This window comes from Verruconis gallopava (assembly GCF_000836295.1).
Source record: "Verruconis gallopava strain CBS 43764 unplaced genomic scaffold supercont1.46, whole genome shotgun sequence".
Taxonomy (NCBI): Eukaryota; Fungi; Ascomycota; class Dothideomycetes; order Venturiales; family Sympoventuriaceae; genus Verruconis; species Verruconis gallopava.
In genome coordinates, this window is record NW_015622182.1 from 118,689 (window position 1) to 143,912 (window position 25,224).

At 51.9% G+C, this 25,224-nt stretch overlaps 10 protein-coding genes across 11 annotated transcripts; 3 read left to right on the plus strand and 7 right to left on the minus strand.

The window, feature by feature from the left end:
* Positions 1–1,172: 1,172 nt before the first annotated feature.
* PV09_08718 (uncharacterized protein) lies at positions 1,173–3,509 on the minus strand (the record flags this gene model as incomplete). Its single annotated transcript, XM_016362666.1, has 9 exons — positions 3,155–3,509; positions 2,952–3,088; positions 2,827–2,900; positions 2,765–2,773; positions 2,112–2,712; positions 1,859–1,977; positions 1,682–1,804; positions 1,403–1,613; positions 1,173–1,346 (listed from the first exon to the last, which is right to left on the minus strand). The coding sequence occupies exons 1-9, from the start codon at positions 3,375–3,377 to the stop codon at positions 1,173–1,175; spliced, it is 1,671 nt and encodes a 556-aa protein (XP_016209533.1). The 5' UTR covers positions 3,378–3,509.
* Positions 3,510–4,079: 570 nt separating this feature from the next.
* PV09_08719 (uncharacterized protein) lies at positions 4,080–6,047 on the minus strand (the record flags this gene model as incomplete). The annotated part of the gene is made up of 4 exons (XM_016362667.1): positions 4,080–5,060; positions 5,116–5,417; positions 5,478–5,688; positions 5,769–6,047. The coding sequence occupies 4 exons, from the start codon at positions 6,045–6,047 to the stop codon at positions 4,080–4,082; spliced, it is 1,773 nt and encodes a 590-aa protein (XP_016209534.1).
* A 989-nt stretch (positions 6,048–7,036) lies between these two features.
* Positions 7,037–8,534, minus strand: PV09_08720 (uncharacterized protein; the record flags this gene model as incomplete). The annotated part of the gene is made up of 5 exons (XM_016362668.1): positions 7,037–7,495; positions 7,549–8,235; positions 8,303–8,350; positions 8,408–8,472; positions 8,528–8,534. The coding sequence occupies 5 exons, from the start codon at positions 8,532–8,534 to the stop codon at positions 7,037–7,039; spliced, it is 1,266 nt and encodes a 421-aa protein (XP_016209535.1).
* A 217-nt stretch (positions 8,535–8,751) lies between these two features.
* Positions 8,752–11,329, plus strand: PV09_08721 (uncharacterized protein). The gene has a single exon (XM_016362669.1). The coding sequence runs from the start codon at positions 10,010–10,012 to the stop codon at positions 11,093–11,095; it is 1,086 nt and encodes a 361-aa protein (XP_016209536.1). The 5' UTR covers positions 8,752–10,009; the 3' UTR covers positions 11,096–11,329.
* A 1,679-nt stretch (positions 11,330–13,008) lies between these two features.
* On the minus strand, positions 13,009–16,896 carry PV09_08722 (uncharacterized protein). Its single transcript, XM_016362670.1, has 3 exons — positions 15,723–16,896; positions 13,334–15,676; positions 13,009–13,275 (listed from the first exon to the last, which is right to left on the minus strand). Exons 1-3 carry the CDS (start codon positions 16,327–16,329, stop codon positions 13,148–13,150), a joined length of 3,078 nt encoding a protein of 1,025 aa, XP_016209537.1. The 5' UTR covers positions 16,330–16,896; the 3' UTR covers positions 13,009–13,147.
* A 245-nt stretch (positions 16,897–17,141) lies between these two features.
* PV09_08723 lies at positions 17,142–18,644 on the plus strand. 2 transcript variants are annotated; one of them, XM_016362672.1, is made up of 4 exons: positions 17,142–17,291; positions 17,461–17,645; positions 17,713–17,897; positions 17,951–18,644. In XM_016362672.1, the coding sequence occupies exons 1-4, from the start codon at positions 17,254–17,256 to the stop codon at positions 17,963–17,965; spliced, it is 423 nt and encodes a 140-aa protein (XP_016209539.1). In that variant the 5' UTR covers positions 17,142–17,253; the 3' UTR covers positions 17,966–18,644. The 2 variants fall into 2 exon arrangements, with proteins under 2 accessions (XP_016209539.1, XP_016209538.1); XM_016362671.1 differs by having other exon boundaries at positions 17,142–17,645.
* Positions 18,645–19,118: 474 nt separating this feature from the next.
* On the minus strand, positions 19,119–21,394 carry PV09_08724 (uncharacterized protein). Its single transcript, XM_016362673.1, has 2 exons — positions 20,384–21,394; positions 19,119–20,311 (listed from the first exon to the last, which is right to left on the minus strand). The coding sequence occupies exons 1-2, from the start codon at positions 20,786–20,788 to the stop codon at positions 19,550–19,552; spliced, it is 1,167 nt and encodes a 388-aa protein (XP_016209540.1). The 5' UTR covers positions 20,789–21,394; the 3' UTR covers positions 19,119–19,549.
* A 143-nt stretch (positions 21,395–21,537) lies between these two features.
* Positions 21,538–23,020, minus strand: PV09_08725 (uncharacterized protein). The gene is made up of 2 exons (XM_016362674.1): positions 22,713–23,020; positions 21,538–22,657 (listed from the first exon to the last, which is right to left on the minus strand). The coding sequence occupies exons 1-2, from the start codon at positions 22,884–22,886 to the stop codon at positions 21,758–21,760; spliced, it is 1,074 nt and encodes a 357-aa protein (XP_016209541.1). The 5' UTR covers positions 22,887–23,020; the 3' UTR covers positions 21,538–21,757.
* Positions 23,021–23,180: 160 nt separating this feature from the next.
* Positions 23,181–24,253, plus strand: PV09_08726 (uncharacterized protein). Its single transcript, XM_016362675.1, has 4 exons — positions 23,181–23,234; positions 23,308–23,360; positions 23,424–23,528; positions 23,607–24,253. Exons 1-4 carry the CDS (start codon positions 23,207–23,209, stop codon positions 23,880–23,882), a joined length of 462 nt encoding a protein of 153 aa, XP_016209542.1. The 5' UTR covers positions 23,181–23,206; the 3' UTR covers positions 23,883–24,253.
* Positions 23,958–24,954, minus strand: PV09_08727 (uncharacterized protein; the record flags this gene model as incomplete). The annotated part of the gene is made up of 2 exons (XM_016362676.1): positions 23,958–24,466; positions 24,535–24,954. Coding segments are annotated over 2 exons (587 nt in total), but the record flags the coding sequence as incomplete, so codon positions are not given.
* Between the last annotated feature and the right edge of the window lie 270 nt (positions 24,955–25,224).

Consider the following 25,224-nt stretch of genomic DNA (forward strand, 5'->3'; position numbering starts at 1 on the left):
CGCGAAAGTGCCTGACTCTGAAGACACTGGCTGGGCTCTGCTTTGCGACGGTTGGAGGCTGTCAAAATGGCAAGGAGACGCGTGAGGTTTCAGAAGGCTCTATCGCAAGCCTGTCATTGGTGTACAGCGTCTGCAGCCATTTTCCCAGACCAGACCAGCATCTGATCCTGGCACTCGGAGATATTCTAGGAATCTTTCTGGACCGCAATTCTCGGGATGCCGTTGTGACTTGCGCGTTCTTTATTTCCATCGTAATGCCGCGAGCGGGATCCATTTGTGCGCTGAATCGCGCTGGATGTCGCACTACCAGACATCATGAAAAAGGAACCACCGCGATCGAGCCGCAGTTCCGTGCGCGAACTTGCCCAGACGTCTCGCTTACAGAGTGAAGGTTTGAGCTACGAACCAAGAAGACTGAAGGAAACAGAAACGCTCTGAGAAGCCCACACTCGCTTTTCCCTTGCCCCGTCTCCCGCCCAAGGATGTTTAACGGAGGGGAGAAACAGCACCGCAGAAATTGCTCCACGCCCGATTTCCCCGTCCATTGCCTCAGCAGAACGGGGCCGATAGTACGACTGAGGGCAAACGATCTCCACGCCTGCCGACTCAGCCAGGAAAATCGTGTCAATATGACCAGTTCTCATTGAATAACCGATTGTGACACTTGGAGGCTCTGACAGTTATTTTTCTCAGTGCTTTGGTCGCGAGGAACAGTTGAGAAAACCACTATTGACCACGCAAAGTGCTTCCCGCCATGAGAGAACCCCGGTCCTCGCTTGTTCAGACGGAACACTTTATTCTTTACGTTCAGCCTATGACCGCTCACTAGCTTTGGCTCTTAGCGTTCAATCTGTCACGCACTGGAGAGGTGGAGCAAATTGTCAAGGGCTACCACTCTGCTAACACAAGCCCCACATCCTGGTTCATTTGCTATATGTGCCTGGTGATATCACATGGAGCGTGGGCAACACCTCCTTAACCCCCATCTTCTTTGCTTAGATCTAGCTCATGGCAAACATCGTGCGGCAAAATGCGCGTCTGTCCAGGCCATACCTGCCGACTCCTAAAATCCCACGGCCAACCAAGGTAAGGGTGGCACACGTAACCATCACCTCCTTCTCATATCAAATGCTTGCGAAATTGTTCACATACTTTCGCTGCCGAACTTTCTATCACAGACTACGCTGTTTGATTGCCAGCGCTGCCAGCAAGGCGAACAAAGAACACGCCAGGGATACAGCATGGGTGTGCTCCAACGCTTTCAAATAGCATACTACAACGATATCATGTAGTCTTCCCGTCAGAGTCATCACGTATGATATGTCCGATATAGCCTTTTCGATGATCTGGAGAATAAATCAGTTGAAGGCTTTGCCAATTTCGCGAAGGGAACAAGACTCACTTCTTTTTTCTCCGAGTACTGATCCAGTCGACTTTGTAGCTGATCTTGCAAGGTTCGCTGTAAGACTGAACTTGAGATGGCTAGTCCAGTGATTGCACCGACATTCGCCGCCTGGAATAAGCCGGACAAAGCTACGGCTTGCATGGATTTGTCGACCGCGGACGAGAGTGAAATAAACGCGGCCGACTCAACCATGCCTGTACCAAATCCTCTGTAAATTCTTAGCTTATCTTTGACCTTGTTGCGATTCACAATCAGGCGCGCTTGAGCCCTGCTTACCCCGGGAAGATTTCCAAAGACTCCCATATATTTATGTTTCCACGCCAGCGGAAAATCAATAGGGTGTAACATAGAGCCGCTGATATCGTTGCGAAAACCGCCAGCATCTTGTATTGTCCATATCTGTGCTCTTTAGGTTATTTCCTTTACCTACATCATGAACCAATACTGCCATACCTGTGTATAATCCAACCAGATAGTAGAGCCCCAAGAGTGTTTCCAGCCACAGCAGGAAACAAATGTGCTCCAGCGACTGAAGAGGGAGCATTCTCAGTTACCTCAAAATATAGGGGAATCTTATGGCCAGTCAGCGTAACTCGTGCAAAAACTTACAAGGCAAACAATGGTTGATAGCACTGTCGGTGATCCTCATTTAGGAATCCGGTTATCAAATTCTTTTGCAGGTTGTGTTGTATGTGGCGAGACTCACACAATACATCAGGCTAAACTGTGCTGATATCTGTAACCCGAACAGGAGATATGTGATGACAACATCTTTGTTGCGAAGCAAATGAAGAGGGAAAATTGGCTCTACTGCCCAGAATATCTCAGTGAATAGGAACAGTAGGCCGGTTGTTGCCGAAGCCGTGATTAGGCTAATAATGAGAGTGTCATTCCAGGAGACTTTTCTCCCAGTGAGCTCTAATACGAGCATAAAAGTAGTCACACTCGCAGCAAGAAGACTGGAGCCCAGGAAGTCTATTCGACGTAGTCTTGACACAAACGTTGACTTGGAAGTTAGTTGCCCAGGAATAAGAGGAAAGGCGACAGCGCCAGCGAGCAACAGCAGAGGACTCTGAACGACAAAACTCGCTCGCCAACCAATTGTATCTGTCATTGTGCCTCCGATCGGTCCACCGAGACTTCTCCCAAGCGTAGTTGCGATGTTCAGGTAGCCCCGCAACTTAGCAACTTCACGAAGAGGCACGAGGTCAAGAATTATCAAGGACACGAGAGGTCCAATACCAGCGCCACCCACGCCAGCAATAACTCTACCGACAACAACACCGGGCAGAGACCCAGCAGCGCCGCTTTTGCAGCTCATTAGCTTCCATCGCAGGTGCGCGATAGGCCAAAACTTACCAGACGACACTGGAGCCTGATTAGCTTGTGCACGTTTTTCGAACAACAACTAGCCTACATACCTGCCAGCGGCAAACAGTAAATACGCAGCCATAAGAGTTGTCTTTCTGCCGAAGACGTCGCTGACCTTTCCGAACTGCTTCTTGTGAATGATTTTCCCTGGCCAGTTTGCCTAGATTCGACTTACAGCTGGCTGACATGCACACATCGCCAAAGTATAGCTTGCGATAATCCAACTTGAGTTTGACAATTCACCAAACTCCGACGCGATTTTGGAATGAGTTGCAAGTACAAAGCTTGTGTCTAGCTGAGCGACGAAGGAGCCTGTCAAATCGTGATTGTCAACCTCTGCTGTGAGGTCCTCGTGTTTGCATCCTTTACAATACCTACCAACGGCGAGGACCAACACCACGGTTGTGGGTGATACATGTGTTGCGAAAGACTTTCTCCTTTCGTCTGCAGCGGACGCTGCTGTTGCGGAAGAAACACCGTTCTCCTCATCGCACGGTTTCCTTGTTGCGCCTCGCCCTACAGCTGCGGACGAAAGTAAGGGAGTCGTCTCCTCTTCGGGCGCATCGATGGCGAGAACGTCGTTTCCAGTTTCCACAGCCATCGCGAAGGCCAACAGACAATAAGCAGATCCAGAGTTGCCAAGGCCGGGTAACAGGCTTGGCCGTTGAACTTACAAGAGACGAATAGCAGGAAGAGAAGTAGTTTCGCTCAGCGAGGAGAGAGCGTCTTCCTGTCAAACTCGCCCCCCCCCCCCCCCCCCTTCGGATTTTCTTTCTTCGATATGTGTGTCATGTGCTCAGCGCTCTCCTCCGGGGGCTTCTACCTCACCTAACAACCGAAACTGATCCTGGCTGCAGGCGTGCTAGTTCTACTTGCGTCAGTTTGCGTGACCGCTTCGGCCGATAACGACGCGAGAACCGCCAAAACTTCGCAGCTCGTTCCCCACATGCGGCGCAGACACTATCCTTCCCAAGTGAATACAGCGCTGATTGCACTATTTAGGATCCCGACTCGATGTCAAGGCGCTTTAAAAAACGGTGCCGTGATCGGCGACGAGTGTTACATGGAATTTACGCGATTACTTGCCGGCACGACCCTAACAGTTGCATTCACATATGCCGTTCTAAAAAGGGATCAATCATTTGATTGACGGTCAGACGGCTCATATTTATTATCGAAACGGTACTTTTTATCCTCCCATGAGCGAATCTTGCCGAGTTATATACATTCAGTTCAAAAGATTCAATTTTCTTCTCGGGTGGCACGCTTCTTCAGTTGCGTTCGACAGTTTTCAACTCATCATTCAGACCCAGTCGCTCCACTTGTTTCCCTCTCGATACACAAGCCCGTCAAGTTCAAACTGAGGGCCCTCGGCGTCGATGATATAACCTTGCTCACACCGGTTGTACTTGATTCTGACCTGCTCCTCCTCATAAAAGGAATCATACTTTCCATTCAATGCTTCTCTGAGAGTATGCACATCACCCTGCGGATGGAGCGCTTTCCACGGATCCCTGCACACATCACCTTTGCAGCTCTTCAGCACGAAGAGCAAAGAGTCCAATCTAGAAACAACCTTGGCAATTGGCAGACCCAGGATCTTACGCGCGAGGCCAGATTCTTGTCTGTGTTTCGACGTAGCAAGAAGATTGTCGATCTCGTGGGGATCGCTTTTGAGATCGTATAGCTCATGCTCATCGTTGCACCACACAGAGTAATACAGGTTGTAGCCGTTCCCGATGACGCGAAGGGCTTTGTACGTGTTGTTGAAATGAGGATAGTTTCCTCCGTAGCGGCCTTCGGAGATGGCAATGCCCCAGTATTCAACGTTGACGTGCTCGTGCCAATTCTTCTCTTCCGACGCAGAAACAAGCTCGTCGTTGTGGATCGGAATCGGCGTGCCGTCGAGCTCATGGTCCAGGCTGGCACCGATCAGCGACAGAAAGGTAGGGGCGAGATCCGTGTGCGTCGTGGGTATGCTGGAAATCTTGCCCTCAGCGACACCTGGTCCGCGGACCAGCAAGGGGATATTGATATCCTCTTCGAAACCGGACTCTTTGCCAGGCTGCCGCCGATGCTGGCCGATCGTGAAACCGTTGTCGGAGGAGTAGAAGATGTAGGTATTGTCGAGCAAGTCGTATTTTTGCAGGCGCTCGAAGAGCCCGTCGACCAGCTCATCGACTGCCTGCAGGGCTCGCAGCCGCTGGCGAAAGAAGTGATCATTGTACGCGATGTTCTCTTCGCTCTGGATTGGTAGCTCAGCCACCCAATTAACCCCAGATGGCTGCGTCGAGATTCAGCATCGAACGGTGGCGTATCACATCGACCAAGTCTCTCACCTCATTAGGGTTGAAGTTTGCGGTCCTGGGGACTTTCAAATTTTTGAAAAGATGCTTGTGCCTTTCAGCAGCTACTGGAGCGCCAAAGCGAATCGATTTATCATCTACTGACAAGCTGTTATCAACGTACACGTTGCTGTGGGGAGCGTTCGGGGCTACGACTAGGAAGAAAGGCTTGTCAGCTTCCACGGCATCGTCAAGGAAGCCGTTCGCTTTCTGTGCAAGTATGTCTGTGGAGTATTCGCCAGGATAGTACTTGGGAGGATCATGATTCCGCTGAAAACTGCTATTCAAGTATTGGTCTGGAGAGTCGCGTCAGCTGGGTGAATCTTTCGATCCTACGACTGTAGAAAGTATCTTACAGGTGTAGGGGTCCAAGAGGAAGTCAGAGCCGTTGAAGCCAGACACGTGCGGCTTATCGTAATTGGACGTGGTGTGGGCGTTGAACAGCTTCCCAACATAGTACGTATTGTAGCCCTCGGATTGAATCCACAGCGGCAACCAGTCGTCGTTGTACCCGCGTTCGACGAACTTTGGATATCCGCCATACGGAGGCGACACATCCGTCACATTCTAAGTTTACCAGTCGCATCAGCGTCCATTTCTCCACACACTCCATACGTCGGGAGCGGATAAATAAAATAACCGCATACCGTATTGTGCGCCGCCTTGCCTGTCCACAGGCTCACCCGCGACGGACAGCACAGGGCAATGGTGCAATAATGCCTTTTGAATAGCGTCCCCTTCTCCACAAGGCGCTTTCTCGTGAACGGCATGTAGTCTAATGAATTCATGTGCAGGTCCTGATCGTCCGTCAAGACAAACAGGATGTTTGGTCGTCTTTCAGCCTTGCTGGCACCGCTGACCAATGGTTGTTGAAGCTGGGCAGCCGTGAGGCTGACCAGGAGTGTGAGAGTTTGCAGGACCCGCATGCTTGAAAGTTGCGCGAAAATCCCTTTGCCATCCACGCAAAGACGCCGTTAGACCATGGAAAAAAGTCTGCAAAAGGGTGGTGGGGGCTCTTTGTAGTCCCTAAGGTTTGCGATTGCTATCGTCTGTACAAGTTTTGAGTGTAAGAGCCACCCCCGGTCTCGGTACGTAGGGGTAGGTACATCATAACGCACCAGTCTTGCGTGCTCGCTCAAATTACTGCATACGATCGAGCCATTTGACAGCAGCGCCAAAAACGAGGCATCCATGCTCCACAGTAATTGCTATGCTTCCGTAGACCGAAAGCCATGTCGAACGTAATGTCGAGTATGTCAACGTTTCTCACTCTTGCCGAAATGTCCGGTAAAAGTTTTACCGAGAAGTAATAGGCCACATTGCTAACCTATAAGTTGAAAATCTCGTTTCGCATGCGTATAAATGATTTGTCATTAGCAGGTAAAAGTAATTTTGTCTGCATACGCCGGCAGGCCGTGCTTCCAAGGTCTCGTAAGACACAGGGGATTTACCAAGACGCCTATAACTCCCCAGATTTCCTTCATACATGGGATCGGACTCTCCTAAGATGGTACAGTTAACCTGTCCCCTCATGTCATTAAAAAAAAAAGGTATACAGCATTGAATAGCTTGTACTCATTAGGGTATTGGAAAAGACTTGAATCCTTGCGCACGTTCAAAAGCAGTCAAGGCCTGCGATTTCGTGAGGAGATCCGAGTCCTCCTCCCATTCTTTGAATCTTCCACACCTCACCTGTGCTCACAAAGCTTCGGCTGGTGGCAAGTACGAGCCTTGACGATCGGAAGTCCCGGCTAGGCAGCTATGTTGCATTATCGGGTGGGAATCTCGCCGTTCGCTCGTCGTCTCGTTCAGGCCGGAAAGCCTCGAACGTGCTCATCGCATCTTCAAGCGGGTCTCCTATGAACGCCCAGTTGCGTGAGTGGAATGTTCGAAAAAGAGAAGACGACTCAACTCCTCAATTCGCTGCACCTCCTGTAGATTCTCCAATCCCATTCAACGCGCCTCCAAACGTTCCACTCGACAGCCCGTTTGCATCCGGCGCGCCCCCAAGACCACCCCCGTTCACCGATCCACCGATCCCACTCGTAGACGAAAAGCCTGTAGGGCCTTCATACCTTCCGCTGTCGTCTTCTTCGCCCATGCCGTCGACATCGGGCCAGAAGCGTTCTTGTAGCCAACAGATCTGCTGGAAAACCTGCTCACAGCGGGTCATCTCCTCCTTACCGTTCGCATTGGTGCTTGAGTTTGCAAGGTCATCTACGAGGGAGCGACAGGCATCGACAAACTTGGAGAAGGCAGGGGAGGTCCAGTTAGGGATGAGCGATTGGTGGAGGGCGGCGATGTGGTTCTCATTGCTGGGACCGGAGAGGGTGGAGGTGAAGGATGAGGCGTACATCCAGGCTGTACGATAGCACTGTACAATACCTAGTTAGAATATGAGCGAGAAACTGGGGTTGAAATGCATACGTGTTCGGTGGCCCATAGCACGACCATGCCTTCAAGCAATGTTGCGCTGGGACTTGAGACACTATTGAACAAATCCATATATGCCCTCGTGATGTGGGTTGGAGGGTCTGAACTGAGCTGTATCCCGTACTTAGTCGCCGTGATCTCGAAAAACGACATCTCGCGTCGGATGTTGTTCAGCGCAGAAATCAGCAGATCCAGAGTGCGGTACATAGGGTGGAACTGCGAATTTGCAACTTCCGGCAGCCGTATCTTGCTAATCATCGCACCAAGGAACTGAATGTAGCTCTTGGTGTAGTGGCCATCCTGGACCATCCATTGTGCGAGAGGTCCCACAGAGAGGGTGCCGCACCCAGCGTGAGACAGGAAAGGCTGCTGCGTCGCGGAACTGAATGCAGCCTGACACTGAGTGAGCAGGTGATTTGTGAGCGACGGCTGAAATTGCGAGGCAGGAGCACTGCGAGGCTGCGGAGAGGGCCCAGGTGCCAGCATGCTCTCGCGACTCCGCTTGTTCTGGTTCGGGCCGCGACGATGGACTTGCAGATTGGGATTGGGATGTGTGCCATTCAGCATGGCACGTTGTGAGTCTGCGTCGATGGCGCCGTGGTCTGACTGCATGTGCTGTTGCGCATCGGGAGACGCGAGGTATTGCTGGCATGTCTGTAGATGTTCGATCTGGCGCGTCGTCTGCCAAGCGGGTCAGTCCAGCGGCAAGGTGAGAAGAAGGCGGCAGGAGAACGAGAGGAGAGCATACGTTTTTCGCTCTGGTATAGCCGCAGTGAAGACAGCGGACCTTCAGACACTGCGCGGTATGGATTAGCTCATGTAAAGTACGCGCGGTATTGTCACAACAGCGTACTTTTGACGGCGAATCGGTATCTTCGAATTCGCTGAAGGCGCGTCGGATATCTGGATTTGCGTGTCCTGGAGAAGGAATGAGTACGTTGGCTGCCTGTGAAAGCGCAGCGGAAGCACTTACGACCCATGGATGACGATGATCGGCGCGGATGGAGTTCTTTACGCTACCGTCGGGATGAGAAGTGTAATGGAGTCGTAAAGAAAGCGGGCGGATACGAATACCGTGCTTCCTGCTGCGCTAGTCCCGATACGGCCATCCCATTCAGAACCTGCCTGACCCGTCGTTGTGTGCTTTTTTACATCACACCACCGTCGAATGACCGTACGTACACCAGCAGCTCCGCAAGCACTGTGCCAGTCGAACGAAGTATCTCTGCACCGTCTTTTGCAGCGCGCTTTGTCGAGCCCGGTCTGCGATGTGCGCCCGCAACCCGGAACCAGACCGTTACGTGTATTCACAAATGCGCAAGCCCTCGCGACCACATTCCTTGAGCGTCCTGGTGACAGGCACTATGCAAGACATTCGATACGCTTGAAATACCAAAGGCTGATTATGTACACGCTAGCCTCCGACCTTTGGGACCGTCTCTCGAGCATGGTCCATTGTTTCATGCAGGCTTTGTTTTACCTGTATATTATTCATTATTAACTGAATACCCGATATCGCTCGCTTGCCTGTTTCAGCGTGATCTTCGCTCGCTGACTGCGCATCTTTCACAGAAAATTACAACTCTCATGCTGGCCCGTCACCCAATTTTTCCTCTCCATCCAAATAAGTGCAAAGGTCGGTTTGCGATCAGATGAATCTATCTGGCCAGAATTTCAGGGGTGAAGCCTCGCATTTATCACGGAATTCTGGCCTTCAATCTCCCTCATCTTGCACAACGTCCGACTTTTGGAACAGCAACGCGCACGGAAATGTACATTTTGGCCTTCTCCGCCATGTATTTTTGACTTCGTAGCCAGCTCGAGAACAAGAACACTTCACCGTTGGCAGGTCAAGCACGACCCAAGCTTCACCAAAGATTTCGAACCGCAAGTCCCACGCCTACCGCCGTCTCGTCAACTATCTTTTTAGCATGCTCCATACGGAGCAGCTCAAAATGTGTTCTTCGCGGTCATGCCGCTGCTCGTCAGCACAGATGGTACCGCAGGCCTCCGTGAATCGTCCGAACCGCATTTTCTTTATCGATAGTGTCAATGACAAAATGCCGGACGGGTAACCCCTCAAAAACGTGTCAAACCGCGAATGAGGCTGTTTATTTCTTTGTTTTCCCCACATGGTGGACGGGGTTAACCATGGAGATGATTTTTTGCCGGGGTTCGCCGCGTCGAGTATCTCGACGGAGAACCAAAAAAAGTCAAGGCTCATGCACAGCACCTTTTATCCACCTGTCAACAAATCCACCTCCAAAGGTACAGATCGAAGCATATCTTTTCTTTTCTCTTCATGGTAGTCCCCTGGATCCGTCTTAGGTGGAGTCTGAGCAACTCGAACAGCCACTAAACTGGTTACCATCCAACCTTCGCCTGTAACGCGAAACTTTTGATCGCACCCTTAAGCACTTTCTTTCCCGTTCATACGCACTTTGCTTGTTCAGCTATGGCGGCCGAACCTCAATTCAAGGGATTTGTAGCTAGATCTGCAGTCCCACCAGGCCATCTGGAATGGGCACCACTTAAAGTGAAACCTTTCGGCCCGTCAGATATCGACATTGAGATCTCGCACTGCGGAATCTGTGGCTCTGACCTGCACACCTTGCGTGGCGGCTGGAAGAATACACACTATCCAGTGTGCGTAGGTCACGAAATCGTCGGACGTGCCATCCGTGTCGGCGACGCGGCGTCAAAGTTGGGCCGCATAAAGGTCGGCGATCGTGTCGGCGTGGGTGCCCAAGCACTGTCGTGCTTGAACTGCGAAGAGTGCAAGGCTGGGATGGAAAGTTATTGCTCAAGGGGCAATGTCGGCACGTATAACAGCAGGTATCCAGATGGAAACTACAGCATGGGCGGATATGCTACGCACACGAGGGTACATGAGCATTTCGTGGTGAGAATCCCCGATGGACTGAGCAGTGCGGATGCAGCACCCATGCTGTGTGGTGGAATTACCGTGTACAGTCCTCTCAAGAAGTGGGGCTGTGGCCCAGGAAAGAAGGTCGGCATTGTTGGGGTGGGTGGTTTGGGCCACTTCGGAGTGCTGTTTGCGAAGGCGTTGGGCGCCGACAAAGTCGTCGCCATCTCGCGATCGGCGAGCAAGAGGGCAGATGCGTTGGCCATGGGCGCAGACATGTACATTGCAACGGCTGAAGAGGACAAGTGGAGCCGCAAGCATGCGCGAACACTGGATCTGATCATCTGCACAGTTTCTGGCGCGAACATGCCGCTGGCTCAGTATCTCTCCTTACTGCGAACGGACGGCACGTTTGTCCAGGTCGGCGCCCCGGAGGACAGACTCCCCGCGCTTAATGCATTCCATTTCATTTCCAAGGGTGTCAAGATGACGGGAAGCAGCATTGGCGCTCCCGCAGAGATAGAGGAGATGTTGGAATTTGCGGCAGAGAAGAGCATCAAGCCGTGGATCGAAGTTCGCCCAATGAAGGAGGCCGATCAGGCGGTCAGGGATCTCGAGGACGGAAAGGCGAAATACAGATATGTGCTGGAAAATCAGGATAAGGCGAATCTGTAAAGATACCTTTGTCGATATATGTCACCATTTTTTTCTCCGAGGGCTAGTCATGTATCGAGCAGTGTGTTGACGAGTGGAGCGGGCGTTGGAAACAAACTACGAATGGGATATACGCAAATGATTTATCACTCTAAACCGCAATACTCGATTTTGCCGACGATATGGAGAGTCTTCCGAGCGTGATCTATCTACCATAGCAAGCAACGCCGATTTCCACTTCTTTCCTGGAGTAGCATCATGTAATCGAGGCCCTTTTCTTCGGCCCGACGTTACGATCATACATATGCGCCCCCTAGTTCTCGATCAGCTAGCAATAGCTTTGCGCTGGACTTGCCCAACACTAAGTCTGGAGTATCTTTGACTCCTTACACTCCCTGCAAAGTCCTGGTTTTGAGGGTTGAGTTGTTGGCGTCGCACACGTCACGCTACGCTCGGAAGTGGCGAACATTTTGTGTAATTATCTTGAAAAAGGATGTAGCCATGAGACGATGAAAACAAACAGGCACGTAATAGACAACATCTACAAAGGCCAAAAGCCGTGCCTGTTGGCTACACTGCCTTCTCTAGCACTGGCCTAGCTTAGAACCTCAACACAGCGGAGTCTCGAAATATTCAAACCGGCTATTTTCCGGATAGAGTCCAGATCATTTCTGGGTCCGCCTCCTGAATATCTCTATCGTCAGCCTCACCCTCACGATCATTGCACGATGATGTTCAACTTTCTATCTCGCACACCTTTGAATCGAATGCTTGGTCCCTTTAGAAAGCTGTTACTACGAATGTCTATTTTTCTTTGTAGCTGCAACATCAGCGTGGCTCCTAGTTTCGACGTTCGAGCGCAGCGTACGCTTTTGTAGATGTCGTGCAGAGATACAAAAACTTTGCACAAGATCGGACAGGAACAATTCTTCTGACGTCCTCGTGTCTATTGCAGACCACACGATGTCAGCTTCATTGACCTGGGAGGCAGTGAAAATGCAGTTCTCGATTGAACATGTCAGTGAATGGTAAGTACACGACTTGTCGAAGCACCGTGCAGGGAGATTCGAAGAAATTTTGCCACGGGCTCAGTAAAAGCTGCATAGTTTCTTGCGGCACCTAGTCGCCAGGATTACCATCTACAGGAAATTTCAAAAGCGAAATATTCGAGACGTACCTCTCGCATCGGCAGGGAAGATCCAATTTTGGCGACGAGACCTCGTCGTGTTCTGTCCTTGTCAAAGTCCAGAGCAACGACAAGAAAATACATTCCGCCCACTCAAACACCACGACGACAACATTTACTCGCGCCGTAGCCCTTCGTGTCAGGAACAAGCAAGGTCGCATTCTCCTCTCCTCCCGGGGATCCGCAGAAACCGCCAATGCATCATCAAAACCACGTGCTCTCCAGAGCAGTCACGAACGGCGACGAGGCCAGGCTCTGGAAAGCTCTTTTCCCCCCAGGGCCTCCCGAACGTCCATCAAACTCCGCAGAGGACCTCTCGCAGACGTCAGTCGTCCGCCTATAAACCAGGCCCGCGGTCGGCCGGGTCCTTGCACACGCTCACACGGGTCTTCGGACTGCTTCGTTCCGCTGTCCGGAGTGGCCCTTCGCCGATCGAGACGAGGACCAAAGGAGGGCGTGAAGACAGCGAGCCGCTTCCCGAGGCGCTCCTCGCGTCGGGCCCCCTCGCGCGACGTGCGCACAACCACAAGGCCGCCGCCTGATGTCGTGTTCGTATGTCGGCTTCTCTCACTCCTGGAACGGCGCACGACGTTGTAAGTTGGCTTCCAAAATACCGACTGCTAGTGCGGATCGACCTGCGAGAGCCCCACGCGCATGCACATCTTCGAAGATTGAAATGGTGGGGGGTATCGTTTGTTAGCGTGCTAAGCATTAGAGGAATGAGGAGTTTAAAAACCCCGAGGAATGATATAGAAACTTGTTAGGCGGATGAGGACCGTCAGATGAACGTTTCGAATCTCATACTTGAATTCAGCGGAATCATTTGATGCACTCATTTTAAGATTTGGTAAAATTGCATGAACCTCGTCCACCAGTCTGCTTTGTTGTTACATTACAATACACTCTTCCTGTTTCTTTGGATCGCTTCTAGAGATCCTCTCTTTATTCTTCATGCCCTTCTGCCCACCTCTTGTGAGCTCTTCAAGGCGCTCCCTCGCCTTCGGGTATCGATGGCCTAGGCTCCGTTGTTAGCGTGCTCTGATTTTTGATCTTCGAGATAAAGTGACACTTGCCTGCTGCCCGCCCGTACCACCTCTTCGCATCCTCGAAGCTCTTGGGGCATCCGATTCCCGTTTCACTAAAATAACCCATTGCAAATTCAGCCTTTGGGTGCTCTGCTAAAGCCGCCTTTCGCGCCCACAGATAAGCCTCTTGGTCGCTCTGTTCCAGGATACCGGGACTGCCGGTGAGATACCATCCAGACAGCGCGAGCTCGGCATCGTGATCTTCCTGTGCCGCTGCTTTCGAGTACCAGTATATACTCAACTTCTGGTCAATCACACAACCAAGCTGGCCATACTCGTACACGGTACCTAAGCGCGACTGAGAATTTCTGTATCCGAATTTGGCCGCTTTGGTGTAGAGCTCCAGAGCATAGGCCTCGTCACGGATAACCTTGCCACCAGGAGGTGCGTTCTCGTAAATTCCTGCTAGTTCGTGCAGGGCATGCGGATTTTCTGCGTCCGCCGCGTCGCTTGCACGCTGAAGCCAGATCATCGCCTCGCCAAGGTTTGCTTGCGTACCCATGAGCCCTTTCAGCAGGATCATGCCCAGTTTGTACATAGCAGGAACATCTCCTAATGCTGCGCCGCGGCGATACCACTGTACTGCTTTCAACGGATCCTTTCGCGTTCCACCGCCATTTTCTTGACCCATTTCGCAACAAACAGCAGTTCGATACGCAGATTGGCCATGCCCAAGTTTGGCAGCCGATTGATACAGAACAAATGCTTCTTTCGGATCGATTGACACGCCCAATTCACCAGTGCCATGGCAATCCGCAAGATAGAACATAGCCTCAGGATAGTTTGCTGCAACTAGCTTCTTGACAAGCTTGTAAGCCTCGTTGACGTAGTTCTCGCGGTTACGCTGCGTCGTTCTCGCATCGGCCGCTCCATTTTCATCTGCCAGTACCACCGCTGCCTCGACAAGCTTTTTGGCTAAATGTAGAGCCTGTGCTTGATTTTGAGGTTGGGATTTAACGGCTTCCCGAAGCTTGAACAATTCTTGGACAGTCACAGGGCCGGACATCGCTCTCCCCGTGGAAGGTTGCTCCGCAGACATTCGGCTTGCTTGTTGCTGTCGAATATCTGCGGCCCCCATTCTAGTGTTACTCAAGCCCGGTCTGACCGGCGTTGGGTGAGGAGGGAGAGCGTCCGGATTGACAGGTTTCACAGGGGCTCCAGTTCGGACGCTATTTGGCGTACCAGTTCGACCAGGTCCAGGATCTGACCACCCGCTGTCTGTGGTTCCCGCTCTCACAATGGGAGGCGCACCGGGTCGGTGAAATTGTCGGGGGCTATTCGGACCCGCTATAGGAGGAGCTTGTGGTCGCGACATCTGTGCAGGGTCCGTCAATAGCATTCTTGGGGCCTCCCTTCGCTGATTGCCATAACCTCCTGTGTCAATGGGTGGCATTTCTGGCACGGGCTCTTGAGGATAGCTATTGGGTCCGTAACCATTTGCTTGACTTCTCAAATTGGGCTGGGACCTTGCCTTCTGCAAATCGTGTGATGAATTCTGGAGAGGTTTACTTGCCTCTGGCGCCGCGTCCAGAGGCAGACCAATCGCATCCTGAAGCGGTCGAGTCTGTGCCGGCGCAGAATCGAAATCGGGCATATATGCGTCAATCTGTGCTTCTTTAGACATTGGAGCTCTTTGCATTGGCCCTGGGCCGTCACGGTAACCCTGACTTGTGCCGGGCCGTTGCATCGGCCCTGGGCCATCGCGATATCCTTGACTTGTTCCTGGACGATTTGGCATGAAATTTCGAGATGGTGGTGCTTGGTCGTACGAGTTAAAGGAAGGATTATTGCGTGGACCGACGAAGCCGTTTCCTTGTGGCCGTGTACCCGTTGCAGTCGAAGGTCGATCAGGCGGTCGTGCAGGTCCTCGCATGTCCCCTACACTAGTTGTTGAGCGCTCTGGCGGTGGTTGCCGACCATAGAGCCCTCCATCATTGTATTCTCGCGGTGGAATAGCATTTGAGTTCTGACTCATGGATCGGTTGCTGCCAGGTTCCCCAAAGTTTTGTGGCATGGTCATAGATCTCTGGGGCGGAGCAAATGTTGGATCTGGACGATAACCTTCGTTGGATGTTCGTGGCGGAGCACCCGTGCGAGGATCAACTGGCTGCCCTCTAGAATTTACACCCATTGAGTTTTGGCTACTGGAGGTAGGAGGTCGCCGGCTTTCCAAGCTTGTTCGTTCGTTCAGATCTATACCTGCCATAGCTCTTTCTGCAATTTCGGCATCGTTCATGGGCTTAGACGCCTGGCCGGAGGGAAATGTTGGGAACGGATTATCGAAGGGTACAGATTTCGGGGAAGGCAGGTCGTTTAGCAGGCGTTCCCTCTCTGCTACTCGTCAGCGCGCTCTTCGTTATGTGCTTGTGTTACTCACGATTTTGTCGTGGAGGTGAATAGCCTGTTTGACGCTGATATTGGGCTTGATCGTCAAACTGTTGATAGTGCCTTGCATCATCATATCCTTGCGGCGCCGTCTGAGCCCTTCTAGGCGGAACAAAACCCTGCTGCGGCGCATAACCACCTCTCTGCTGCGGAGGATAGCCTCTTGGTGGCGGCCCTCGGCCTTGACCACCGGGCCCTCCCATCGGAGGCCCATAGCCGCGAGGCGGCGGGCCATAGTAGTCTCTACGTTGCGGCGGTTCGCGATATTGTTGCGGGGGTGGGCGTGACTGGAGTCTGCCTGCGTCACCGTAGCTGCTGGCCTGCTGATACTGCTGACTGTAGCCCTGTTGATCCTGCTCGTCGCCACCGTACTGATCCAAGATATCTACGTCATCATAACCGTGGTAACTCTCTACTCTTCCCGGTTGTTGCTGCTGGTACCTGTCCTGGCCACTATATCCTGCCTGCGGATACGCGTAGGGCTCTTGTCCTCTCTGTTGTGCCTGAGGTGGACCTCTGGACCCTCCGCGCGGTGGTGGAGGCTGGTTGTAGTAAGGCTGCTGTTGCTGCGGATAGTTGCCGTACTGATCGTACGCCATGCTGACTTCCTACCAGAAGAAGCAGTAACAGAGGCGGCAGCAGCAGCTAGCGAGGTGGACACAAAGTCTGGGCGCGCCTGGGCTCTGTGTGGGGTTTTGAAAGAGGGTGTCGTTGAAAAAGAGCAATTACCAGATCGCAAGCCATGAAACGTCAAACATGCGTGTCTGATGCGGCGCGCATGACGGTGGCTTTGGCACAACGGTCGCCGCTGAAATGAGAGCGGGATCTGTCCGCCAAAAGTAGCCGCGTGAGAGAGCTGCTGGCAAAAGGACGTGCTGTTGCCTTGGACGGAGGGATGAGCCGGCCCGGAAGTCGACTTTGATTGCAACAATAAGAACGCGGAGACGGCGACCAGGATGCGTAAGGAGAAGCCCGGCTGGGACTGTTTCGCGAGCAATTTGGGCTCTTCGCTGGGATCCGCCAAGCAGAAACGAGCGACAGCCTACGCGGAGCCGCAAGAGACGTCTGAGACAAGGTGGCCTACGCCAGCCGCGCTGTGTGAGCTGGCCGAGGGAGGCGTGCAATGCGACAGGTGCGCGAAGTCTCGCTGTCGGTGTCTGACACCGGCACAAGCGCAACGGGCTGGGATGAGCGCGACCGGCTGGCGAGGGCACGCGCAGGTACGTCCGGGCTGCGGCAGGGATTGGCCGGTCGATGCGTGCGCCCGTCGCGGCAGCCGCTCGCCCGGCCGATGATTGGACGACTCGTCGCCCTCCCCTGTGGCCGTGCCACTCGCCACCGCTGCGCACGTGACGGCTCGCTCGGCCGCGCGAAGCCGCTTGCGGAGCGTGCCTTCGTCACCGACGCGGCAGTAGCGACGCACCGCCATCACCGGCCTGTGAGCACGCGAAATTTCATCTGCCTCTTCGTTCCGAGTCCCGTCAGATCACGGTCGCCGAGCCCCCAGGCTAGTTTCTTCCAGCATGCCGCCCGCAGGCACGTGGATCAAGATGAGCATCGTGTAAGTGAGACACCGCGCCTCGCTCGTCTGGGCTCTCTTCGATGGTCGTCTTTGCCCCGAAGTCCATCAGTTTCTGGATGGTCCTGCATCCCTTCGGGGCAATGTGTGTGAATCTACTGTACTTTTGTATCGTGCTGTCCCTATACTGTACTGACCAGTCTTCTCTAAGCGGCTTGGGAATAGCTGTCGGTGGTCCTGCTCTCGTGTTCTACGTTACCCCATCTGAGGAGGAGATTTTCAAAAGATATAACCCGGAACTCCAGAGGAGATCACTGGAAGGCCGGATACAGCGCCAGGAGGAATTCGACACCTTTGTCAAGCATCTCAAGGAATATTCGAAGTCGGATGAAAACAGTACGTCTTTCCGCGCTACTCGACCTTCAGTCTTACCTTGTGTTTCTTACCATTGACACCGTCACAGTCTGGCAAGCTGCAAAAGGAGCAGAAGCAAAGCGCAGAGAATTAGCCGTGGAGGCAGAAAAGGCAGAGCGCCGTTCCATCGCCGAGGAGATGAAAAAACAACGGATGGATATAGCGCAGTCAATATCAGATCCTGCTCAGCATGTGGCGGAAACTCCGCCATCAGAGACGCAGAAGCGCAAGTGGGTACGTTAGATGATGGTTGGCTGGACGTGTACATTGCTGACATACGAAACTAGTTCTGGGCATGGTAGCATGAGTGACTCCATAATGTCAAAACTGTATTATACAAGAAGGGACATTGCAGTACAGTGACAGCTCATCTGCTCTTTGGAGCCCCTCTAGTGATAATTATCCGATGCATGTTGAACCTTCGTCGTCGAGCATTATTCTTGAGAACGCCACAAACTCTACCAAGTGAGCTACTCTTGTTAGATTTGAAAATCACGAGAACAACAATGAATGACCGCCCGAGTTCAAGCATTCGCACTTTAGCAGGCAGTGTTGTCCCTGTCAAGCCATCTATAATCTCGAATCCCAGTCCGAGACTAGAGCGTGAAACGAAACCTTTCCCGCCGTCGAAAAGCAAAGTCTATGCACGGCACATCGGAGCTAGCCAAGCAGAAAATCAACGTTTCGAGCTGCTCTGCAACGAGCAGCTCTCTTATTTGCACCGTAAGCCACGTGGCTGCCCTATTGGAAGCTCGCTACAGCACGAGCCAAGGTTCTGATGATCCGTATTCAAGAGTAGATACAACGCCAGGCAGTCGTCTTTGACAGAAACCTTGAGGAGCAAAGCCACCCTCAACACAGAAAATGCCCACAACGGGGTTGTCTCATCCAGCTGAACACTAGCGACCAATAGCATCGATTCATTTGCTACTCTGCCAGACCACCAATCCTCTCTGGGCGGTCTTCTTGCTTCATGTGGCGACGATGAAATCCATTTGGACATTTTGCCAAGCCGACGCCTTGAACCCGCTTTGCGTCCAAAACGCGGATGTTTCTCATCCCGACAGCAGCCTCGCCACGAACAACGTAGCCTTTCTCATATCGAATCTGACGCGCTTCCCTGAGCTCTACACAAGAATTCACATAGATTCGTCTCCACACGACGGTTTCTTAGTCTGTCAACATTTTCTACCAAAATAAGAACTGCCGTCCTCAAAATCGATGCGCACTACGGTTTCGTATGTGGAAGTCGACGCTGTCTTGCGAGAAGTGGAGTAACAGATTCGTCTCCTATGAAGAAGCTACTGTTCTCGGGCGGATTCTTAATTGAGTTTGTGAAGACGTTTTCTTGCTGTGTATCCCGCAAGAATTCTCACTGTGTTCCGTTCGTGCATTAAGGATAAGGGTTTTTTTTTTTTTTTTTTTTTTTTTTTTTTTTTTTTTTGGAACGACTGACTCCAAGAAAGTGACATTTAGACAGGATTATGGACGGAAGGCACAGAAGCTACACCGTATTATTACTATGCTGCTCGGTCAAGATTTGATCTTTGCTGTGATCTTAATATTGTGAAGCCTAAGAAGCGAGTCAAATGAGGAAAATGCGAGCAACACTCGCCGGACAAGTTTAATAAAATGGCACCAGTGGGGCTAGTCAAATCTTCTCTTTCTTCTATGTGCTGCAGTCTTTATGACTGCTCAAGTCATAAAGCCAGTCTCTAAGGAGTATGTCCGCAAACAAGATGCCATGCGATATCAAACAAGTATTACACGCCGGGAAAATAAATGCTATAGGGAGCAGCCTATCAGCGATGAAAGTGCTTCGGAGGAAATGATTCGTTCCAAGGCATGCCAATGAAATTCGTGCCTGTCGTAGGAAGCCTATTCGGTTATGCAGGATCGTCCAACGAGCTGTCATGTTTGTGATCAACACGAGTAGCCTCGCTTCCGCAACTTAGGTAACTCGCCGCTGCTTCCCGCTGATTTTGCTGTTCATTGTCGGGTATTTCTTCGTGCCACTCTCGAAGCTGTCTCCTTAGGACCTGCAGGATTTGTGCCGTCGGATAGTCGAGATAGAACCCCTCCGGCATCATGATCTTGTCCGGTGTCAGGATAATCATCTCCTTGAACCCTGCAGTCTCCATCACATGTGAGACCCTGCGTCGCGTGACCATTTCTTCAATCACTTCTTCCGTCTTCTCTTCCACAGGTTCAATCTTCTCGACATCCTGTTCTTTTCTACTCTCCTTTTTCCACCAGGATCCAGTCTCGCGTGGCGACCACCAGAAAACTGGGAATTGGCGCTGGATGTTGTTAATCAAACATGCAACGCAGAACATGAACACGCTGCCGAGCAAGATGAAGGGCACGAACATCCAACCGAGCTCCTCCGTCGTCGGATCGACTGCTGCGAGAACTGCTGTGGCGCCGCCGGGTGGATGTACCGTGCCTGTCATGGACATGACAAACGATGCGACACCGCATGCTGTTGGTCCTGCAATCCATCTCAGATTCTCATAATTGGACGATAGCATATAAAGCTTAGCGATGCCAACACCCACGACTGCAGAGAGTCCATGTCCGACAATCGCTGCCCGCGGTTGCGCTAGCGGTGACTGAATTGTGTTGTAGTCTAATATAGCAGTAGCGCCCTGAAAAGTTGGCTGATCAGCAACTGACAAAATTAATTCTGAAGCACAGGGAAAATAGAGGTCTAGACGTACCAGAGACGCGAACAGAACGGGAAGGTGATAGTTTGACAGACCGTATCTATACACTGACGCGACAAGTAACAGGCCCACGAAGGCCCCTAAAAGCGCCCACAGCGAAATGAGGATGTTCCCAAGCTCCTTCGCCGGCTCTTCTCTATACCCAAGAAATCGTGCCACCCAACGCGGAAGGCCCTTGATTGGATTTGGCGGCAGGTACTGATTCAGATGTTCGTCTATGTCGAAGTGAATGTCCCCTCTACCAAAACGCCTTCGCTTTCCAAAGAGGCGAATGGCCATTGCGCGAATACGCAGGACAGGCCAATGAGTGACAAATTGCGCAGAATACGGAAAGGGGAACAGGGGAAACCTCGAGCCGTGGACGAAGTCAGGAGGTACAGCGTGGTCTCTCGATTTCATATGTAAAAGTACGTCTACTGGACAGTTCTGCGATTTTCTCCTCTCGTATGGCTTCCGTCAGCCGGAGGAATCGGGTTGCAGCGAGGTACATGACAGTGACCGTGTGAACGACACAAGCTCCGAGATCCATCCGCTCCTACCATCAACGAGCCTTGACGGTCTGCTAGCCAGAAGGGACAGCATCGCGTCTTGTTCGGCGGGTTACCTGGATCGAGAGTGGCGCCGCTGCTCCGCCAGTAGCCAGTCCTACCTCGCGTTGGGCAAAAGGTTGCCGTAAATGGGCACAACTTTGGTTGAGAGGGGAAAGGTTCGAGGAAATGATGAGGGTAATGAGAACTGCGGCATGACGAATGGGAGGCCAAGCATTATGTAAAAACAATCGGATTTAGTGGAAGGGAAGAGGCACAGGGCTGCGAGAACAAGATGTCGTGCGAATGAGGTAGGATGTGCGTGTGCATGAGCATAATTTTTCCTGGACCATGAATTGGCGGGGTTCAAGGCGATTGGGATTTCCGCGGAATAGGCTGGATGCCTTGCGGTAGGCTGAGGCTGCGAGAAAGACAACTTAAGGCATCAGACATGCTTCTGTGGAAAGTTGAGACTGTGTAGGATCTTTTCAGAACATAAGGGATGAATGGGCGGTCTTTGATTTATGAGAGGAAGGCCAAACGATAAGGGAGTCCGTTGTGGCCAAGACAGACGATAAGCTGGCGGACGCACTTCCGGCGCGCCCGCGGAGAAGAGCAGAACAAAGAAATGTACACAGTTCGGCATCTTCGACCATTTCTGGCACGTCAAAGGAACTTGTCAAGAGTTTTAGTCTCGATTTGGACGGCTAGATCAGCGTAATATACCTGCCACGCGTTCGGAATAGCATGTATCGAAACCCATATGCAGACAGTCGCGAGCTGGTGCGCGCTTGCACGAAAGGGAAAAATGTTGCTTTCGAAACCCCAGACCTCGCTGTGCTTATCTTCTGCGAGTTGAACCAAATCCGGTGCTTTCGTACCTCGAACTGCTGGGAGGCTCGGGAGGGCTTTGCGAGCTTGAGGAGCGAGATGGGCCTTCCCCAGCATTGTCATAGTACCAGCTCGGCCTAGGATTTGTATATGTGTTACCACCGGTCCACGCTCGCTGAAACCAGCCCTGAGTCTGCTGTCTCGCCTGCTCCTCAGCTCGATTGCGGCTGGCACGAGATGCTGCATACGCAGCCGCTGCACCAGTGGCAGCTCCAGTCCAGAACCCTGGTCGCCATGGTTCTGAATTGCGTGATGATGAAGTCGTCGTCCACGCTGAAGATCGAGGTTTAGAGTGTGTTTGCCTTGACGGTCTCGGAGGGTTCGGGTCATATGGTGGGGGCGGGTCGTTGTCGTCGTCTCCGCCTCCAAAGCCACCTCCTCCCAATCTAAATCCTCCACGTCTCCGTCCTGGTCCAGTCTCACCGCTCAAAATGCTCTTGAGGAACATGTAGGCTATCCATAATCCCACTCCAATGAAGAAGCACCAAAAGATGAAATTGAACAGCTTCTCCGACGGCGGCTCGTCTCCGGCGTTCTCGCCAGCAGAAAAAAGTGACGAACCTTCTGCAAATTTAGGTTTAAACCAGCCCTTGCTACCATATTTTTTTTCTCCAAGGTCGGTGAGAATTAGACGATATTCCACTCCGCAACTGCCCTTCAGGACATACGGGTCATCCGGGGAACTGTAACCTTCACAGATCACATCCGTTGAGCCGAGCTTGAACTCCGGAGGTAAGGAAGCTTTGCATGTCCAATCCACATTGTCTTCGTCGTAGCTGGCACCAGAGTTTGTGCATCGCATAACATCAACCTCATAATAGCCCTTGCCACTTCCTCCAATACATCGAAGCTGTCTCGTTGTCAGTCAAATTGTCCAAGCCCTGGAGTTGGTGAGTTTGCCGAACCTGCGGGATGGCAGGAACACGCCTGTGTGTGGTTTTGCGGTCCTTATACAATGTCAAGGATTTGATGTTTCTTAAAAGAACACTGTCCTTGGGTTGTCCAGCAGCGTGCGATAATGTGGCGCTACTTAACAACACCAGCAGAGTGCAAACTAGTTCTACTGTGTTCACCTTCATGCTGGAATTAGCTATTCGAAGAATATCTGCGTAGCAAAATGCCTTCTATAAACTACATGTATATATTTCACTTCCATTATATTTCCTCAAAGGACAGGTGTCAAGAAAAAAACTGTCGCTGCCTTGCAAAGGTGTTGTGATGTCACGGGTTGTTCTGGAAGTTCGCGCCACAGGAGCTTTCACTCCATGTGGCTAGAGTCCTCTGCCTGACCCACTTTTAAGGCCACAAGGACACAATAAGTCTTGGCGCACGGAATTTGAAGCATTTTCGTTCTTCGCAGTTCACGAGTCTTGCGACATCCACGACATCCAGTATTGCAATGGCGCCCAAGGGAGACAAGTCATCCAGTACGATTCATACCATATTCTTGCAGCGCTTACTAGATTCTGGGAGAAGACGTACTGATTAAATTTTTTACAGACAAAAAGCCAGCGGCCAAGGCCAATGCCGCCGCAAAGGCAGCACTCAAAGGCGTATGAGTTTGTCCTAATTAGAGGCGTTCAGCACTATTGCTGAGGGCTAATTGATTCAATTAGTCGAATGCGCACAAGACACGCAAAGTCCGTTTGAGCACGACGTTCCGTCGACCGAAGACGCTCTCCCTGCCGCGGGCACCAAAGTACCCTCGCAAGTCTATCCACGTACGTATACGTCCTCACCAACGATGGGTACGCCATGTATGTATGTGGGAAAAACGCTAATTGCGATACCAATAACAGTCTGAGCCACGTCTGGATGCCGCAAACATCCTGCTCTACCCCCTCAACACCGAGTCGGCCATGAAGAAGATTGAAGAGCACAACACGCTGGTGTTCATCGTTAACGTCAAGGCCAACAAGCAGCAAATCAAGGCCGCACTCAAGTCCATGTACGATGTCGACACTGTCAAGATCAACACGCTCGTCCGCCCAGACGGCACCAAGAAGGCTTACGCCCGCCTGACACCGGATCTGGACGCCTTGGACGTGGCAGCAACCAAACTGTCCATTGTCTAGAGGTTTAATGCATGGAAGTGGGTTTGGCGTTCTAAGAAGCATTGTGTCATCATCATGAGGAGCGGGTTAAAAAGTCTCCTATGGGTGTCATTATTTTTCCCCGTTCCGAAAGGAGACGGGACGACGATCTGAGGGCCGTCGGAGCTTGATAGCGAAAATAAATGCATTTACACATATACCCATGCAACGTTGGTATTTTGTGGTCAATCGAAGTCTTTCATTGAGTGATGAGTCTCTCTCCGCCGATTGCTGATATCGCTGTGAGCGTGTATATATGCCCACCTATACGGCGGAAACGCCAGTAATGCCCTGTCTATGCCATGTATCTTATTCTTACAGTCCACATCCTATACCATACATGTCTTTAAACATATCGCATTCCAGTGCGCTGTCGACGTGGTGAAGATTCCGTCACGGTCAAGCCGATCTCATTGATTCCATATGCTTCAGCACCATGCCGCTCGTGTCCAAAAACCTGTTCACGCAGTTCTCCATACACGGCTCTTCATATTTGTCTAGTTTACCAGCCGATATCCGAGACGTGATGCACTTCTTGAAGCACATGTTTGTAAGGTCGTGGATTGCTGTTGGTATTGATTTGGTCAGATGCGTCGCACCCTTCTGCTGTCGCCGAGTGGGAGACAAAACCTACACTGCTGGATCTGGCTCTTCTGAGTCTCGGCTCTGATGAACTTTTGAAGCTCCTCCTTGTCCTTTGCTGGCAGCTTCTGAATGAGCTGGCTCATCTGGCTCTGGGCTACGGCGTCGTCCATGCTTGCGGTTCGATGGCCGAAGGTGTACAGACTTTGGCGGATCCTGCGACGTACGTGTCGAGCGGTGGTAGCGAGTGATTCGAAGACGAAAATGCGCGCTGGTAAGCACTCGCTGGCGTATCGTTGACTAGGGTGCGAGGATGGATAGTGTTTTGCTGATGAGAACATTTGCAGATTTCTGAATGGGGAAAGTGGGTCCGTGCTTTTCTGCATTTTCAGACTCGCTTGGAGTCGTGCACAGGGCGCGGACCAGAGACAGGACTTCGAGATGATGACTTCGAGACGGACCGTCAGCATGGCGCGAATATCGGCCTACAAGGAGGCATAATGTCTCGGGAGGCGAGTGGAACTCGTTCAGCGCTCTGTTTCGCCGGAAGCTACCGACGCATTCAGCGATTCAGGGCGACAAATTGATCGATCTGCGGAGAGAATTGAACCATCAGTTTATAGATCCACACATGTAGTAAACAGTCGAAGAGTCTCTGGATTTCACGCATGGGTTCCCTTTGCTCCCCGGACTTTGCCAGCACCTCCACGACATACAATAATGAGCGCTCGATCCATGCCCG

Excerpts from the sequence above, each read along its gene's own strand:
- PV09_08721 (XM_016362669.1), top strand. The coding sequence starts at position 10,010 with ATGGCGGCCGAACCTCAATTCAAGGGATTTGTAGCTAGATCTGCAGTC.
- PV09_08722 (XM_016362670.1), bottom strand. The coding sequence starts at position 16,329 with ATGGCGTACGATCAGTACGGCAACTATCCGCAGCAACAGCAGCCTTAC. Across the intron at positions 15,677-15,722 it reads TTCACCTCCACGACAAAATC|AGAGGGAACGCCTGCTAAAC; the intron begins GTGAGTAACACA and ends GACGAGTAGCAG. Across the intron at positions 13,276-13,333 it reads GTGGTACGGGCGGGCAGCAG|GCCATCGATACCCGAAGGCG; the intron begins GCAAGTGTCACT and ends AACGGAGCCTAG.
- PV09_08723 (XM_016362671.1), top strand. The coding sequence starts at position 17,333 with ATGGTCGTCTTTGCCCCGAAGTCCATCAGTTTCTGGATGGTCCTGCAT. Across the intron at positions 17,646-17,712 it reads TTCGAAGTCGGATGAAAACA|TCTGGCAAGCTGCAAAAGGA; the intron begins GTACGTCTTTCC and ends ACACCGTCACAG.
- PV09_08724 (XM_016362673.1), bottom strand. The coding sequence starts at position 20,788 with ATGAAATCGAGAGACCACGCTGTACCTCCTGACTTCGTCCACGGCTCG. Across the intron at positions 20,312-20,383 it reads CCGTTCTGTTCGCGTCTCTG|GGCGCTACTGCTATATTAGA; the intron begins GTACGTCTAGAC and ends CCAACTTTTCAG.
- PV09_08725 (XM_016362674.1), bottom strand. The coding sequence starts at position 22,886 with ATGAAGGTGAACACAGTAGAACTAGTTTGCACTCTGCTGGTGTTGTTA. Across the intron at positions 22,658-22,712 it reads GTGTTCCTGCCATCCCGCAG|CTTCGATGTATTGGAGGAAG; the intron begins GTTCGGCAAACT and ends ACAACGAGACAG.
- PV09_08726 (XM_016362675.1), top strand. The coding sequence starts at position 23,207 with ATGGCGCCCAAGGGAGACAAGTCATCCA. Across the intron at positions 23,361-23,423 it reads CAAAGGCAGCACTCAAAGGC|TCGAATGCGCACAAGACACG; the intron begins GTATGAGTTTGT and ends TGATTCAATTAG. Across the intron at positions 23,529-23,606 it reads ACCCTCGCAAGTCTATCCAC|TCTGAGCCACGTCTGGATGC; the intron begins GTACGTATACGT and ends TACCAATAACAG.